At 48.4% G+C, this 14124-nt stretch overlaps 1 protein-coding gene across 1 annotated transcript; it reads left to right on the top strand.

Annotated features, from left to right (window-relative positions):
• The first annotated feature begins 1547 nt into the window (after window positions 1-1547).
• CDRT1 (CMT1A duplicated region transcript 1) lies at window positions 1548-12621 on the top strand. Its single transcript, XM_042883763.1, has 13 exons — window positions 1548-1869; window positions 2254-2460; window positions 2560-2687; window positions 3127-3249; window positions 3752-3873; window positions 4333-4536; window positions 5480-5601; window positions 6007-6155; window positions 6754-6896; window positions 7643-7798; window positions 8678-8871; window positions 9776-9886; window positions 11783-12621. Exons 1-13 carry the CDS (start codon window positions 1548-1550, stop codon window positions 12619-12621), a joined length of 2820 nt encoding a protein of 939 aa, XP_042739697.1.
• Window positions 12622-14124: the final 1503 nt, after the last annotated feature.

Here is a 14124-nt window from a genome sequence, read left to right as displayed (position 1 = left end):
AGCAGGATCAGGGCAGTGACACTGCCACCACCAAATGCCAACCCTTGCAAGTGAAGCCAGTGCTTCCAAAACTTGTGCAAACTTCGTGGGGTGAGCAGTAGGTCCTGATGGCAGCTGGACATGCTGTGTATAGGGCACTCTGAGCCTCAAATACCCAAAATACCAAATACATAGTAAAGCCCTCCATCTGCGACATCTCTTGTCTGAGAACCACATGAATTCCTGTTAGCCATCAGCACAGGCTTCCAGCTTTGTTCTGGGATCCATTTGAGACCCTCAGCCCTTCAAGGATGCTGCACACACAGCAGGGATGTCCCACATGCCATTGGGTAGATGAGAAAGAAGTCCTACCACCTCCCTCAAGGCTCCACCTCCTGCAGTGAGACCTTGCCAGCACAGCCATTAGTCCCTGCTGTAGGTGTCTGTGGAGGGCAGTGAGAAATCTGCATTGCCCTGCACAGAAAGCACAGCAGCTCAGCACCTGCTGTTCCCCAGCCCAGGTCCAGGAGGAGATGCACATAGAGCTGTGTGCTCTACATGGAGGACCAGCTGAAGATGCCCTACACTGCATTAGTGATCCATGAGCTGCAGCTTCCAGCCAACCCACCTCAAGAACCTGCTGCAGACATGGAGTTCTGGGACCACAGCATCCCCAGGGTGATGTAGTGGTCCTCTGTGCCCCCGAAGGGCTGGTAGAGGAAGTTTCACAGTAGAACTTGCAGTAGACTGCTGGCTCACTCCAGAAGGTCAGAGAATCACAGAAACACGGAACATTCCCAAACAGGTAGGGATCGATGGGGATCACTGCATCCAAACCCCCGCCCCACACAGCAACATCCAAACCCTGTGGCAGAGAGCAGCATCCCAGCACTCCCTGAACCCCAGCAGATTGATGCACCTGCCAAAGCTTTTAGCATCCCAGAACAGTCTGAGCCAGGAAAACATTCACTTTGGTTTACCTGATTTGATTTTTGATATTTCTGGCAATACCAGAGAGTCAGATCAGGTAAATGAATGAAGTATATTATCATTATCTGGTAAATGAATGTCAGGAACACACTGCTTGCTGCAGAACACAGACCCCAACCTGCAACCATGGGGAGTGGAACTCCAGCAAAATGCTTTCAGCTGGGGCAGGAGCACCAGAGCCAACAAAGGGGCTGAGTCACAGCCAGGCTGTGCTGTGCTTCAGTGCTGTGCAGCAGATAAGGAGTGCAGCCTGCTGCCCGGCTGCTGGGCTCAACTCCTCCATGTCTTGCACTCAGTGTTTGTCCCTGGCACGTACCCCCAGGTGCGGCTCAGCACGGTGCAGATGGAGAACTCCCTCCAGGTTTTGCTTTTGGAAGCAGATGGCAGAGCAGGGCACGGTCACGGCTGTCTGCAGGGAGGTGGGGATGTCCTTTGGGGTCCCTGTGTGGTTTTGGTGGTTGCTCGTACCTTCCTGCCTGCGCGGACCAAGAAACCTATGACTTAATGGCACAGTCAGGCACGCGGGGCACATGCAGGTGTCCGGTGCTGAGTTTACCGCGTCAAAGGAAAACAACGCCATGGCGGAGCTGGAGCCCTGCTTTCCTCCAAGCGGCAGAGCCCTGCAGCCCACGAGAAGCGGGCACAGCACAGCCCTGGCCTCTGCCCAGCACGCACGGAGCTGCCGTCCCTCCTGCTGGGTCCGACCCCGCACGGACGATGCTCGCAGCACCGACCGGCGCGTCGCGGTTCCCCGGCAGCGCAGCGCGGTGTCCCGGCAGCGCGGGGCGGGGCGGACCGGGATGGCGGCGGTGCGGGGCTGCGGGTTCGATCCGCGCCTCGGCACTGAGCGGGGCCGGGGAGCAGCGGGGTCAGGAGGCACCGAGCTCCTCCTCCGGGCAGGTGGGAGGACGGGGCTGCGGTTTGTCGAGAAGGGAAGCGGCTGTGTTTGCCTTAACGTTACCTGGGGGACGGCGGGGAGGTCTGTCGTGCTCTTTTCTGCTGCAGCGTCATGACAAAGACTTATTTCTACTGAAGGAAATCTGATGGCTAAAGCAGGAGTACCCCACTCAGAAAACATCCCTTAACAAGAGGCTGTTTTGATATTTCCAGGACAGAAAACCCTCCCTTCACCTCCCTGCTTCCCCCTTCCCCCCCCCCAGTGCTGCTAATTGGGAAACGTCCCATTTGCACGGAGAAAACTGTAGGACTTCACTCCCACCAAGCTCAGCCCTGGCTGCACTGACAGCTGTCCCGTTGCTGTCTGTCCCTTCCAATGTCTTCTAGGTAGGCAAACACCAGCAGTGCGCTTCTGTCCCCCAGCTGCCAGCTGCCCCATCCCAGAGGGCCCTGGTGCAGAGGTTGCTTTGCTTACTGCATCCTCAGCCCATGGGGACATCCCTCCCCGTCCTACGTCTCTCCCATCACTTTCTCGTGTCACATACAAGGACTTCATTCGCTGCCTGCCGGTTCATCTCTCCCAGTACATCCTGGGTAAGGTGTCTCTCATTTTCCAAGGGTGGTTTCCCCTGAGGGTAACAGGTAGCTTCTCATGTGGATGTTGTTCTCTGCCCTGTCCTCTTTGTTCCTCAGGGCTTTTGGATAACAAATCCCTTAAAACATGTGCCAGTGTGAGTAAATACTGGGCTTTTCTGGCCAAAGAAGTTGAGAAGGAGCACGTGTGCCAAAAAGCAGTACAGAAGAAAATCCTGTATTTGCAGGTATGGTGCCTGGACTTCTGCCATCATGGTGCCCTTATTTTATTCTTTCCCATGTTGTTGCCCAAACCATGAGATAGAGGTGCCTTTCTGGAGGCCACCTCCCAGCTTCATCCTATTCCTTCCCCCATCTGCAAACTTGGGCTGGATGTTCATGCAGTTTCAAGCACAACGGAATAACTTTTAGTGATGTTTAGGGAGCCTGCAACTCTGAATGTCGATCAGGACGCTCTAAAATCAAGATCTGGTGATCGGGTCATTTTAGCTCTGCCCAGTGAACTTTATTTGCTCCACATAGGATGATGGAAATGCTAGGCTTCATTGTGAAAAGCCAGAGCTGGGGGTTGGGATGCAGTACAGCAGAGCTTGGAGGAGAGGTTCACCCTGATTAGTCCAGACCAAGGTCTGCTGTGATTGTGTTGCCTCTGTTGGTTTCTTTCAGGGGTTGTGCCCTCGGGGAGCAGTCTCCAACTATGCTAAAATAGTTAATATAGCAGTTCCACAGTTAAATGAAAAGGGATGTGTCATCAAAGTGAGAGACCACAGCCCTGGAAGTAAAACAAAGGTATGTTGGAGGGGGTTTGCCTTCTGTGTCTCTTCCATCTCCGGGAGAAGGGAGGACACAGTTGTCTTGGGAAACAGAACTGTGAATTTGGAGTTCCTTTGCTCTTCTGCTTCTGGCTTGAACCACTGCAAGCAGCTCCTAAGGGCCAGTTCTTGCACGGGGGGAAGCCAGCATCCATGTCCAGAAGGATGTTCTGCTTTGTCCTAATGCTTCCCCCTAGGCACAGGAGTAGCTTTGAGGCCATAGCACTGGCAAGGCTGGGCATCATCATGGGGAACACGGCCTTCATTCCAATGGATAAAGATGGCTGCCACTGAGTGAGGCAGAAGGGAAGAAGCCTTGTTTCTGTGCTAACCAGGGAGTTACTGCATGCTGGTTGTTCTTTACTGGCACTTTCCATCTCTATTGTTCCTGCAGGGAGTAAGCTGATATGGCTAATGCTAGGGAATAGCAGTGTGTTTCTGCCACTCCTGGGTAATGCTTCCCTATTTCTTTCCACCAGGAAGACAAGGAGGAGGAAATCAAGCTGCAGGCAGCCTATCATGATCTGCAAACTGACACAATCCAGCTGGAAGAGAGGAACGTATTCTGTGGCTCCTACAGTATTCGTGTCCTCACTGACCGGTACGTGGGCTGCACCTGCCTGTTTTCTGCACTACCTCTGTAGGGCCAAACAGGGCTTCTGAAGCCCTGTCCCCTTCCTTGCAATCCTTCTGTGGGTGGATCTATGGCTGGAGAAGGGTCTTGGTGTCAGTGATAAGCAACTCACAGTATCAAATCTTTTTTTTTTTCCCCCGTAATAAAGATACCAAATGGAATCACCCTTGAAGACACAAGGGTTAGGACCCATGGTATATCACAAGGGATGTGGAGCTGGATGGAGCCCTCTCCCATTTTTAAAGCTTACCTTCCAGATATGAACCTAGGAATGCAGAATGAGGACCATGGTTGTGGTGCTCTGCAAAGGATCCACATCCTCAGCAGGCTGCCTATCAGGTTGCTCTTTGAGGATCACTCAGCACTGAGTACTGCTAGAGCTTGTTAACTGGCAAAAGCTCATCTCAATCACTCTTCTTCATCCAGATCAGACCCAAACAGAGTAATCCACTATGCTGGGGGAGACTTGGTAGCCATTGGTTCTGCAGATCGAAAAGTGAGGATTTTTAATGTGTTGTCAATGAGAGAAGTGCCACCTCTGCTCTCTGGGCATGCTGGAAGCATCAAAGCACTGCTGCTTGATGAGAAGAAAGGGCTCCTTCTTAGCACGAGCTGCGATCTCAGCATCAGGTGAGCAGCCCTGGGACTGTGCCCTGGATCCCACCTCCCTGGAAATCTAAGAAATTAGAGCTTAAATCCTTCCACTCCAATCTTTATGAATCCTCCTGACCGTCACTTTCACCGTAGTAATGAAGTAAAGCCGATAAATTAAACACATCCACCATAGGACCGCTTCTGTTCTCCAGTTCCACCCAATACTGAACGATAAAGTCGGAAGATGCTTTCATACAAGCTGTGTATCACTGTACCTTAAAGCACCAGGGCTGAGTGTGGTAGGTGCCAGCAGTGAGGTTCTGCACCTGCTGAGGTCTGCACCAAGTTCCTCCATGACGCTGCAGGAGGTTTGTTGTGCTGAGCAAACCCGGCAGCCTGCTGCTGGAGTGCAGCTGCTCCTGCCCAGGTCCTGTGTGTTGACACAAGGGGGTGGAGATGAGCAGCTGCTTCATCTTATTTACCACTGAATCTCAGGAGTGTTACACCGAGGGGTGAAAAGCTCGAAAGCTCTGGCATGGCGCATGCACAACATCCACAAAAACAGCATTTAACAATAAGGGACGAGTGATTCAGGCTCTCCTGCCTGCCCTTCCCCTCCCCAGGAGTGTTGTTTGTTGAGTGTTCTCAAGACAAAGTCAACCCAAATCATTTTGGTACCCACCAGCAAAGAAATAACCTTATCTGTAAAGCTCTCCGTCTGAAGGTCAATCTGACACAGCCATGCCAGAGCTGAAATCCAACTGCAAATTTCCAGGCAGTTTGAGGATGGAAGGGCAGACAAAAAGTAAAAATGTAATGTTAAGCCTGATTTGATTGTTCTGAATCCCTCATTAACTCACTGGGATGTCTCCTGATCTTAATGTAGCGTGGATTTGAGAAGAGCTGGGCCTGTTAAGTAGGAAGTAATTAATCATCCATAAATGATATCATTAACCACTGTATTTCCTTTACCATATAGATGCTGGAATATATATAGTGGTGCTTGTATGAAAATCTTTACTGGTCACTGCAGGACCATCACCTGCTTGGATTTACACAGCAAGAAGTTTGTGTCGGGGGGCACAGATGGGATGGTGAAAGGTGAGAGCCAAAGCTAGGAGCTGTGCAGCCAAGGGAATGGCAGAGAACTGGGGAGTTCTGGAGTGATACATGTGATAGTCCAAAGACAAGTGTATTAGGGTGGATTTTTATTCTTATTGTTGATTATTTTGTTTTTTTTTTTAATGGCTGTGTGGCTATAGGGCCAGAACAAATCTCATTAAAGTGGTACAGCTTGCATTTGCAGATTAAGCATTGAAACGATGTGCCATGGTCAGGGCTTTGTATTTAAAAGGTTTGCTTTGTAGTCACACTCTTCAAGTCAACACCTGGCTCCAGGCAGAGCTGCAGGTACAAGGGGCAGATCCTTTTAATTCATACAAACAAACCAAAACCATCCAGTAGGGACAGATAATTGTCAGCATTTCTCCTCTTTAATCCTAACAGTGTGGAACTTGGACAGCGGGGTATGTCTTAAGACCCTGAAACACAGCAATATTGTTTATGCTGTTAAAATGGATGGAACCCATGTTGTCAGTGGGTGTGACAGAGGGCTGGTGAAAGTCTGGCATGCTGGCACAGGCACTCTGCTCAAAGTAAGTTTCTCAGGTGGATAATCCTGTGCTACTTTATTGCACTAGTTTATCATCGCCCCCGAGACTCTCTAAAACCAAAGCAAAGCAAAGAAATAACAGAGAGTCCAAACTGATAAAAGGAACGGCAGAATTGTTGGTGAAAGAATAATATAAAAACTGGTTTGCAAATATCTAAGTTCTTATCTGGGATATTGCCTTGTATTCAAGCCCCTTCGTTATTTAAACTTTGTAGGTACATTTATCTCTGCTCAGCTGGAAGCATTGAGAACCTGAGAGGGGCGTGGGAGGGCTGGACTAGCAGCTTCCAGGGTTGGAGGTGTCGTGGGTTATCCAGAATAGGAAGTTTGTTGTTCTCAGAAGCAGCAGCAGTTTATAAGAAGCTGGGCGGCTGCTCTGCAATGTAAAGGTTGAGGCCAGAGTCTGCTAATTAGCTTTGCAGGTGTCCAGAAGCAGTATGAATCCAGACTTCTGAGAGGAATGGCATTGAGCTGCAAATTGAGTTGCACCTTGAGAGCAAGATAACCCATCTCACCTGGGCTCAGACTGTAATTGCCCCTTCCACCACAGTCAGTTTCTCCCCTGTTTCTTTTACTCTCAGCAACTTGAAGGGCACCTAGGCCCAGTGAGGTGCCTGTCCTTTGATCAGTGGCACCTTGTCTCGGGAAGCAGTGACGGATACGTCTTGGGATGGAGCATGGTGGGAGAGCTTAAGAGGTGCCTCACGGCTTTCCGCCACCCGAAGTAAGTGTCCGTGTGTTCCAAAGTGTATTCTAAAGCATGCTGTAAAAAGAAAAACAATAAGTCTCCCTTACAGGAACACAAAATATCTTACAATGGTCAATGCTGGAATGTGAAATCTCCTTTTCCAACTGTCCTCCATCTAAAAAGTGTTAGGCAGGGCATGGTCATAACCAACATTTGTCAGTTGTGAAGATCTGTGACAAGCTAGAATACAAATACACAGCTGCTGGCTCACAAACAGAAGTGACTGAAGACAGAGACAGTGCATAGTCCAAAATTTGAAGGATCCCAGCCTTCACTCAACTGGGTGTCATGCAACTTGGTCAAGAGTTGACTCTGTGTTGCTCATGGTGGCTGCATTGCATGCTGAACCCCACCTGCTGCATATTAGATCAACTTGTGGTACTTGCTTGTTACAACTACGAGAACCACAGCATCTTATTGTTCTATTTACTTTCCTAGACACAAAAATAAAATGTTAAAGGTGCAGACAGCTGTAATCACAGTGGTTACTCTAGGACGAGTGTCGGCTTTGCTTGTTGGCCATGGTCACTTTGTTGATCTTCACAGGACGGGTTATGAAGAACTTCTGCAGGTCTTCCAAACATCTTGATTGCTCCTGTTGTGTTTTTTAAGCCTGTTGATAGAGGCAGGGCTTTGCATCCCTTGCAAAACAAGAGGCAGTTGATCTTGTCTCCTGGTGAAGGCACGGTGACTGCACCAACGTTTGCATGTTGTGTTTTCAGGGAAGTTCTGTCTCTGGAGTTGCTCTATCTCAGAGTTGTCAGCAGTTGTGCTGATGGGAAGATCCGTGTGTTTAACTTCCTGACTGGGAGCTGCCTGAGAGTGCTGCTGGGCAGTAGCAGAGGGGATCCTGTATCTTTCTGTGCTTCCGAAAACAGGTTGGTGACAACAGCTGCAGTCAGACTGTACCAAATTAGGTAGGTTAGGTTGTAATTTCAGGAATGATGTATTCTGCCATCTCTCTCTCTTGCAAATAAGCTTTAAAGGACTCTGCTGCTTCAGGACTGCTTTGACAAATTGTTTTTTATTAACAGTGGCTGAAAATGATTTGTTTGGTTCTTTCAGCAGTCTAAAATTTCCCATTTCTGTATGATTTAAGATAAAATCTGAACTGTAAAGCTGAATTCAAATTACTGAGAGGCTGGAGAAACAAGCCAAGGACTGACAAAGCCTTTGCTCACTCCCTGACCCGTCTCAGTAGAAAAGCCAACAATGGAAAATGCTTCCAGGTTCCTTCATATCTGCAACTCTAAAGGTGGCTCCCAACTTCTGGATAAGTGAGAGCTGAATCACCAATGTGCTCTGAACACTCTTTTGGTCATGACCCTAAAATGCAGCACTAGGAAGAAAACTAACTCCATCCCAGCCAGTCCCAGGACACCCCCCTACGTGAGGTTTAAAGCCCCTGATAACACGGTGTCTCCAATTTCTTGTGGCATTACGTTGGTCAAATTCAGTCCACTGTTGGGACATTTTGATTTTATTTCCTTAACTTTCATCCTTCGAGGCAATGAATTTACCATAAGTGGGATGAGAGGAGCTGTGCAGAGCTCAGGCAGACGACGTGAGTTAGAAGTGCGGTACGTGATTGACGGGACTAATTGCTACTGCTTTTTTCTTTCCCAAAGAAGTGATCATTTTCTCAGCTCTGTTTAATTACCCTCAGGGTTTGTATTAGACAGAAGCAAACCTGTTAGGCAGTACCTGCTGCGTTAATGATATTCTTGCTTTTAAGAGCCTCCCCTTTCCTCCCCCAGGATGGTGATCAGTGCACCCAGCAGCCTGCTGATGTTCCAGTTTGAGGATGTCACGTGGGACTACACGCTAGGAGCTGAGCGAGAGCTGGTGTGGAAGCAGAAGCAGGAGAGCTGCCCTTTGGGCACAGCATTGACTCCCTCCCAGCAAACCAAGAGCCACATTGCCAGCCAGATGCGTCGCCTGAAGATACGAGGTGCTGGCCTTCTCGTGCTTGATCCGCTTGCCAAAATGTTCTGGAGTGCCTCAAAGCACTAGATATGGCCTTTGCAGTGCTCTGGCATGGTTTGCTGAAGTGGGTTAGAAATAGCATCAGGTACCTGCTGTCTTCATATGCAGGCTCTTCACTTTTTGAAGTGCAGTAGACATACTGCTGCATTTCAATGGGTCTGTCGTTTCCAGGCTTTTGTAAAACCTTTGCACCTTTTTAGAAAGGTCTGATATAAATTCAGCTTACTTAAGACAGTTTCTGTCATTTTCCAGCTGAGTAATCCATCAGTGATATTATTCACGTCCTGACAGCTGGTGTGCATGGAAACATGCTGCTGATTCAGAGCCTGAATTATTAAAATCCCCAGAAAATCATAGGACACCTGCATCCAGAACTTGCCATCACTGGGATATGCAATTGCACATAAGCAGGCACCTTTTAAATGATCATATTGTGGTGTGATTTTTGAGAAATCAGCAGTTATTTGATACAGTACCACAAATCTACAATCAAACAGCACAGAAGCAGATGAGCTAGGTAGGGAAGTTTTCATAGCATGAATTGCTAACTTCCTTGAAGCAGCTGTGCCTGGTGCAGGACGTGCAGTGGGCAGCAACAGGAAGCAAATTGATTGTTTTAATTGTAGTGGCAAAAATCTGGGTGGTGTATATGCACACCTAACTCTGAACATCAGCACTTACTGCCACCTTTGGCTCCTGTGATGCTTTCTGTTAATCAAACACGAGTGGGTTGTTTCCAACATCCAGCTATGATAAGAGGCAAAGCAGTGGCCAGAGACTTCAAGTCTCATAATTTACGAGGATTTTTGTTTTAAATGGAAGTTTAACACCAACACAGCTTAGAGATGATGTATTCTTCTGCTTTCTAGCTCTGTGCAATGAACTGATAAAACCTGCAGCTTGCCAGCAACAGGAGCATTTGCTTGAGAGCAGGAGGTCTTCTCAAATCCAGGCAGAGCAGCAAGAGCTTTTTGCTCCTGGTAACAACCAGCCCCATCCTTTTGCTTTGGGACAGCCAGCAAAGGCATCTTCTGTAAGGAACCTGGCAGATGCTGGTGAGAACTTGTCATAGCACGGTAGGATGTTGGCTCCTTGAATGAGTGCATCTAAGACAAATGAATGGATTAAACAAGAAGTAATGATCTGTAGGAGACAGGCCAATTCCGGATGAGAGGTTTGCAGTGGCAAAATGGATCCTTGTAGAGGGTGCAGTGGTTACAGGAGCTGTATAAGATCAATCAAATAGGGAAAGCAATCCAGTCCAATGATAAAGCCTAGCTCTCTGGTATCTTGTTTTGTTGTTTTTTTTTTCCATAACCTTATTCAAGCTGTGATTGCTTTATCACACGTAGGAGATACGTGTAGGAAATATCTTCAGGTAGTTAGTAGCTGCTAAGAAAAACATACTTAAAATAATATATGTGGAAATCATCTCAGCCAGCTTCACACAGCAAGCTGTAGTTTGAAAATGACAGCACTGAGATCACAAATATGGTCCTTGGCCATGTGGTATTTCTCTCAACTTACAGTTTCTCCCAGCATTCAAATTCAGAGTCTGTTGGATTTTTGAGTTGGGCAGACGCTGAAATCTCGCTTCAGAAGTGCTGAAACCACCAGAAGTCTTTTACCCCAAATTCAGGGTGTTTGTAACTGAGATCCAGAGCCACCCGTATGTGCAGACTGAAAAAACTGAGTGAGCAGTGATCCTCATTAGTAGTGTTCAGGCTGCTGGCCACTTTACTGGTTGGGTTCCCCAGGGCTCCATTTTGGGGCCAGTTCTCTTCAATGTTTTTAAATAATCCAGAGGTGGGATTCAACTGCATACCGAGTCAGTTTGCTGATGGTAATAAATTAGGAGGAGCTGCTGAGTCCCTTGAGGGCAAAGAGACCTTGCAGAGAGATCCTGAGCAATCACCAACTGCACGAAGTTTAACAAGTGCTGGATGTTGTGCCTGGGATGGGGCAACCCTGGCTGTAGGTACAGGTGGTCCTTGTGGGTCCATTCCAACTCAAGATTCTGTAATCAGTCTGTTTTGCTGTGTTCTGCCTTTGCAAATTAAGCTTATTATTCTCTGAAATATATTTCCAGAAGGCAGAAGTATCAGTTAACCAGCTTAAAAAAAAAACAAATAAACAAAAAAGAGCCAAGCAGTGATGTGCAAATGGCATCACACTGCTTTGCAAGGTGACAAATGAAGTGTTAGAGTGAGGCCATGGCTCTGAGCATTGTACAGTCTTTGCTGAAATCCTAGTTTAGTTCTCAATTAAAGGTGTAATAATGAATCCATCCTGATGTGTCTGTTAAACATGCAAGTCAGCCTTGACATCACTTCAGACATCAAAGCTAGAATGCAAAATGTGTCCTGTGATTTCAAGCTCAAGTGCAGGTCTGGGTAGAAGTACTTCATAGTGGTTCTCAGATGTTGGCTCTTTCACAGATTTCTGCTGGGAAATGACTTCTCTTAAAGCCATTTCCCAATACACAACTGAAGGACAAGAAAGGGGTACACGGGAAGCCAAGTTGGGTTGGATATCAGGCCACCCCCACACGAATATGATGTATTTTATAGAATCTGGCATTCATTTGACTGGTACGGAACTCCTCTGGTACAGATCACTCCTCAGGTCACCAGGACAGAATTCTCTCTGATACTGGCAGTGCTGCTAGCAAGGCTAAGAATGAACAAACCAAAATGGGCATCGTTAGCACATTGCTGCCTGTGTTGCCTGTTGTGTAGATCAACTTGGACTGTCCATATGCCTACCAACACAGCACCTGTCCCTGGTCTTACCTGGGGTACTTCCATGCAGTTAATGACCTCAGACAATGTTCTTGACTCCATTTATGCTCGGTGTTGTTTTGTTTTTGAAAACAGATGGCGCATCTGAATACGGCACTTCTGTACTTGCACATCCTGACAGACAGCAGGGAGAGAAAAAGGGCTCACTGTCCTCTAACAAGCTCCTCTTGACTGTCAGCATGCTGCAGAAGAGTGGCAAGCCATCCTTTGTCCGCTCCTCTACAAAACATCCTGCAGCAACCGGGAAAGCATTGGAATGTCTGCTGCAACAGCAACAAAAAAGACAAATATACACAACCCCTCTGCAACAGAAAAAGGATCTGGCAGCCCAGTTCCAACGTGCGAGATCTCACAGTGATTCTCTGACTATGAAAAGGAGTTCTGTACCCTTTGAAACGAAAATGTTGCAACTCAAGCTGAAAAATTCTTTGCATGGGCCCACTGTGAATTCCTCCATTCCTGCTCCCTGCATTGTACGTCTCAAGACTTGCGGTGCTTCGCTACAAGGAAAGAAAGTTCATGGTGCTCACAGTAAAGGCACTTCTCTCCCTGAAGACAGAGTTCAGCACAGTGGTACAGACCGTACAGCTTCTGAACAGATCAAATCAACACGTGTGATGATCCCACAAATGAAAAACGAAGCAGTTTGCAGGGGAAAAAAACCCTTTTGTCCACACGCTGCAGATCCTTCCCAGGCTGACAGTGGGTTCAGACTTCTGACAGGACAGCAAAAGGAGGCACGTGCTGCAGCTGCTGTAGCTCAGTGTCAGGCAAAGCAGGCAAAGCTCGTAGAAGATCATCAAAGAGCACGCAAGAAGGCCTGGTTAAGGAAAGCTAAAGGCCTACCTACAGTCTCTTTTACTAAGGAGGGGAAGATATTTGCTCCTGAACTTGGACATAATACATTTATCTGAGGTAACCCATTAGTCCAACAGATCACCAGCATCTGATGTCTCTAATGTCACGGCTTCCTTGGGTATCCAGCTGAGCCCTTCTGTGGTTTCTGTGTTAGTATGAAAGGTGTCTCTGCTGTTCCAGTGAGATATTATTGGTGCTTTCAGCACTTTCTCAAGGCAGTGAATGGAGTGACTCCTCTCCTGGGTTTTAAGTTGCTAGATCTGTCGTGATTATAGACACAGCACATTCAAGACTAATAGACCAAAGATATGGCTCAACTGTTTGAATAAAAATTCTTTTTGTTAGAGTTTGTATAGACTGATTAGAGTTTATAAGCTAAAGAAGTATGGGCTGGATAAATAGACAGCAAGATGTACAGGAATCTGGCTGAACAGCCAGAACTGGAGGGTAATCAAGTAAGGTCTGCGCCTGGGTTGTGGCAAGCTCCACTACCAATACAGGCTGGGGGATGTGAGGATGGAGCACAGCCCTGCAGAACAAGTCCTGGGGGTATTGGTGGATGGCAAGCTGGGCATGAACCAGCAATGGTGCCCTCACAGCCCAGAAAGCCAATTATATCCTGGGATGCATTCAAAGCAGCATGGCTAGCAGGGCAAGGGAGGGGATCTGCCCCTCTGCTTTGCGCTACAAAACCTCAGCTGGAGTACTGTGTCCAGATGTGGAATCCTCAGTACAGGAGAGACACGCAGCTGATGGAGAACATCCTGAGGGCTGTGAAAATGGTCCCAGCAATGGAGCACGTCCCTTATGGGAGTCCTGCTGCCTGCCAGCCAGGGGAACCTGGCCAGGCTGGAGCAACAGGCTGGAGGAACCTCATGGAGATCAGCATGGAGAAGTGCTGCTGGGCTGTGGTCCTGGGCCCATGCTGGGGTGTCCCTGCCGGAGCAGGGCTGGGAGCAGCCGGTCCCAGAGATCCCTCCAGCCTCAGCTGTGCTGTGGTGGAGCTGCCATCAGTGCTGCACAGGAACAGCAATGGCAGTGCAGGGGAAACATTGGGATCTTATTCTCAGACCTTTCCTTCTGTACTTTCTGGTAGTACAGAACAGCAGAACAGTTCCATCAGCCATATGCCGGTAGAAGGGTGCATAACAAATCCAAAGCTTGTAGCACTGCCTCAGAAAAAATAACTGCTGCATTTAACCAAACTGAACGGGTGGCTTTACATTCCTTTATTTCTGGGGGTAAAACAAGTGTTCGTGTTTTCCGCTAGTCCAGCTCCTGATAAGACAGAGCAGTGTCCGTTGTCTGGCCCTGGACATTGGGGCCAGCGTGCTGGAAACATTATTTTCTCGCATGAGAGGTTTGAGGCCGGGCTGTGGCAGGAGGGCTGCAGCTGGACGGAGCGGCCGTGCCCAGCCCTCACAACTCACGGCACCGCGGCCACGGCTGGGCGCTCAACAGACCCCGCCCCTCCCCCACGACCTTCCTCTGGCGTCAGAGCCGTGTCCAAGTGCGCAGGCGCGGCGCTGCGACTCTCGCGAGATTGGCCGCGGTGGTGA

Source organism: Lagopus leucura, unplaced genomic scaffold (genome assembly GCF_019238085.1).
Source record: "Lagopus leucura isolate 7727_CA_CO unplaced genomic scaffold, USGS_WTPT01 Super-Scaffold_100040, whole genome shotgun sequence".
Lineage (NCBI taxonomy): Eukaryota > Metazoa > Chordata > Aves > Galliformes > Phasianidae > Lagopus > Lagopus leucura.
This window is presented reverse-complemented; position numbering and strand designations above follow the sequence as displayed.

What these genes read in the sequence shown, in the direction of transcription:
- CDRT1 (XM_042883763.1), top strand. Translation starts at nt 1,548, where the DNA reads ATGGCGGAGCTGGAGCCCTGCTTTCCTCCAAGCGGCAGAGCCCTGCAG. An exon ending in GCACAGGCACTCTGCTCAAA is followed by an intron (nt 6,156 to 6,753) that starts GTAAGTTTCTCA and finishes TTTTACTCTCAG; the next exon opens with CAACTTGAAGGGCACCTAGG. An exon ending in GCGTCGCCTGAAGATACGAG is followed by an intron (nt 8,872 to 9,775) that starts GTGCTGGCCTTC and finishes TCTGCTTTCTAG; the next exon opens with CTCTGTGCAATGAACTGATA.